General features: G+C 40.8%; 1 protein-coding gene across 1 annotated transcript; it reads left to right on the forward strand.

Annotated features, from left to right (window-relative positions):
* Positions 1-1,675: 1,675 nt before the first annotated feature.
* Positions 1,676-2,614, forward strand: LOC311171022 (olfactory receptor 5B3-like; the record flags this gene model as incomplete). Its single annotated transcript, XM_084233564.1, has 1 exon — positions 1,676-2,614. The coding sequence occupies one exon, from the start codon at positions 1,676-1,678 to the stop codon at positions 2,612-2,614; it is 939 nt and encodes a 312-aa protein (XP_084089690.1).
* Between the last annotated feature and the right edge of the window lie 1,412 nt (positions 2,615-4,026).

Raw genomic sequence — 4,026 nt, forward strand, 5'->3', positions numbered from 1 at the left:
TAAAAGGGAAAGCAGCCAGTGGTGCAGGGCACAAGAGTTCTGGAAGGTGTTGAACATCTGGTGCCCCTGGAGTGTGAGAAGAGGCAGATATAAGAGGGAGGCTGCAGGACTTCAAAGCTCACTCATGCCTGACACCCCGGGTGTTTCCCGAAGCAACACAGAGGCCATCCTTCAGGTTAATAATACTTTCTGGCTGAACCCTTAGGCTACACACTCGATATGTTAGTCATGTTTACACAACATCTCACTTAATACTCACAGTAGTACCCTGAGTTAGGTCTCATTTCTATCTTCTTTTCATAGACAGATAAAACTAAGTTGGAGGACTTAGGCTAGTGTCATTATTCCTGGTAGTAAATGGGGGGCTGATAAGCAACTGTTTCATGAACACAAGTTCCAGCCCAGCGCTGAGTTCTCCCTCAGAGGTTCTCCACTGCTAATAAGCACATGCCCTTCCTACACCTACAGCCCACCACATCCTGTGCACAGAAGTCTTCGTTACCTTACCTTGGATCCCCAAACACTGAGTTTTGCACAGTGGACATGATGAGTAATAGTAAAACAGTTTTGTCTAATTTAATTGAATTGTAGGAAAGAGGATCAGACTTGGGAAACAATTACCTCTCAAGTCTCAGTTTAAACATATTAAAGAATTAAACAGGTGAAGTGATCCACAGTGATTCCCTATTCGCCAGTTTAGAATTCTAGAAAATTTATACATGAAATTCTGTATTGAAGTTCACCTATTAGGTTCAGAAAGTTTGAGATACACACCCTTGCTGTAATGAAACAATGACCGAAGTATAAAAACATTAGGTTTCCTAAATGTATCCACGGTTATCTCTCTATTCCTTTATTTGTTCTTGCTTTAGGACATCTGATTTCTAAACAACCCCCATGGTGAACACCATAGAAGTGACCGAGTTCATCCTCTTAGGACTGACCAAAGTCACAAATCTCAGAGTCCCACATGTAATGGTCTTGACTCTTACATATGCCATAAATGTCATCGGGTAACTGGAGATGATCCTGTTGATTCTTTTGGACTCTCATCTCCATACGCCCATGTACTTCTACTCAGTAACCTGTCTCTGATGGACTTCTGTCACTCTAAGCTGTCACCCCTATAGTCATGGCTGGGTTGTTTATAGTTTAATCTAATAAATTAAAATGTAGGAAAGAGTGTGAGACTTGGGAAACACTCCACCCAGGAACAAAATTTGGCTTCCCAATGACTATATGTGGAACCATGAATAAATGACTCATTCTCTTGTACCTGGCTATGAAAATAAAATAATGACTACCCAGCCTGAGAAATTGTTGAGAGGAACCAGTGAACACAGCTGTAGCCTCCAAAGTTTGTCTAAGCAAAGGTGAGATCTCATTGTAAATTCCAGAATTGCACAGTGAGAATTTTTCACTAAAATATCATGTCTCAGTTTAAGAATGAAAAACTGGTGAGGTCATCCATGGCAAATCCTTCTTCATCAAGTTAGAATTCTAGATTTTATACATAAAATTATGCATTGATGGTCATGTTTTAGGTACAGAGAGTCTGGAGATACATACTCTTGCTATTATGAAATAATGACCCTGGCATATAAGCATTTATGTTTTGTTGTAATTTTAACATCTTACTCTCTATTCCTTTATATCTGATTTCTAAACAGCTTCCATGGAGAACACCACAGAAGTGACCCAGTTCTTCCTCCTAGGACTGACCAAATCCACAAAACTACGAATCCCACTTGTAATGATCTTCATCCTTATATATTCTGTAAATGTCATTGGGAACCTGGGGATGATCCTGTTGATTCTGTTGGACTCTCGTCTCCACAAGCCCATGTACTTCTTCCTCAGTAACCTGTCTCTGATGGACTTCTGTTACTCTACAGCTGTCACCCCTACAGTCATTACTGGGTTATTCATAGGAGACCTAGTCATCTCCTACAATGCATGTGCTGCTCAGATGTTCATTTTTGGAGCCTTTACCTCTGGGGAACTTTTCCTCTTGGCTGCAATGGCCTATGACCGCTATGCAGCTGTGTGCAAACCCCTGCATTACACCACCATCATGACCACAGGTGTGTGTGTAGCTCTCGCTATAGTCTGTTACGCTGGTGGTTTCCTGAATGTCTGCATCCATGTTGGGGAAACATTCAGTCTCACATTCTGCAGCTCCAATAAGGTCCATCACTTCTTCTGTGATATTCCAGCAGTCATGTCTCTCTCTTGCTCTGATAAGCATGTTGCTGAGATGGTTCTTGTCTATGTAGACATCTTCGCTATATGTTCTCCTCTTTCAGTTATCTTTGTATCGTACATGTTCATTTTTATCACAATCTATAGGATGCCCTCAACTGCAGGCTATCAGAAGGCTCTGTCCACCTGCGCTTCTCACCTCACTGCTATCACCATCTTCTTTGGGCCGATCATCTTTATGTACTTACAGCCCAGCTCCAGCCATTCCATGGACACGGACAAAATGGCATCTGTGTTTAATACAATGGTCATCCCCATGCTGAACCCCATAGTCTACAGCCTGAGGAACAAGGAGGTCAAGAATGCATTCAAGAAGTTGGGTGAGAAGCTAAAATTGTGCCTTGGATTGTGACTTTAACATTGTGTGGGGCATAATTAGCTTTCATGCCTCTCCATCTTCTTCATTACTGACTTATAATTTACAATACACCTAAGTCCTGAAGTGACGCCCTCACCATTTCTAAGGGCTATTGTCTAGAATGAGGAAAACTGACAACAATGCACATGTAACAGAATGGCACAACTAAGGGGAAGCACAAAATGTGTGTTTCTACATTTGAAAAATACAAATTGAGGATATTTGCCTTATTCCCTTGTTCTGCATGTATTTACTCTGCCATGGGCACTACAACCACATGGGCACATCTAATTAGGAAGAGTTAAATGAGGGTATTATTTTTTTTAAGATTTATTTATTTATTTATACAAGCACTGGGTACAGTCAGAAGCATGGGAGAGCAAGAGAATTCACCAGAGCCAGAGAGGGAAATAGAACAGGCAGAGTGATGAAATACACTGCTGAGGGGAGCAGTGGGCATGGCAGAAGAGGTCTGTCATGCCATGTGGGACCCTCGCCGGTGGACGGGGATCGAACCGGCGTTGCAGAGCCTGTGGCAGGTTCGCAGCCCAGCACTCAACCGCTGTGCCATCAGGGGAGGCCCAAATGAGAGTATTATTTTTAACAAAATAAAATAAAAATACCGGATGGTCTCACTCATAGCAGGAATCTAGAAAACTTAAATAAGGGACCAGGAAAATGAATAACTATAAGAAAGTGAAAATCAAAATCAATAAAAAACTATGAACCAGAGACACTTTTTGGGGGGTGGGGGGCGGGAGGGGAGGGACTGGGGTCAGAATGGGGGGGTTGCAATTGTATGGGGAATATAAAAATAAAATTTATTATAAAAAAAAAGAAAAGATAAAAACATGCAATTTGCAGCAACATGGATGGCGCTGGAAGGGATCATGCTCAGGAAAATAAGCCTGAAAGAAAAAGAAATATACCGGATGGTCTCACTCATAGCAGGAATCAAGAAAACTTAAATAAGGGACCACAAAAAAGAATAACTATAAGAAAGAAAAAATCAAAATCCACAAACAACTATGAAACAGAGACACTCTATGACCGGGGCGGGGAAAGGAGGGATTAGGGTCAAAATAGGGGGGTTGTAATGTATGGGGAATATAAAAATAAAATTTTAAAAAATAAAATAAAATTCCACTATAGATACAGGTGACAATGTGCATGGACTTAAGATGAATATGTTCAGTGAAAAATGCCAGATTCCTATGCTATGGATTCTAAGACTCTAGTGAAGGACATTCTTACAAAGGCAAAGTTATATGAAATAAGTAGGTCAGTAATTATGGCAGCAATGACTCCAAAGAAGCTGAGGGACCAAAACCTTTGGAAATACATTAAGACTTGAGCATACTACTCTCTGCAACTGATTAATTAAAAAAGAAAATAATCTGAAAGAA

Source organism: Talpa europaea, assembly GCF_964194135.1.
Source record: "Talpa europaea genome assembly, chromosome: 1".
NCBI lineage: Eukaryota > Metazoa > Chordata > Mammalia > Eulipotyphla > Talpidae > Talpa > Talpa europaea.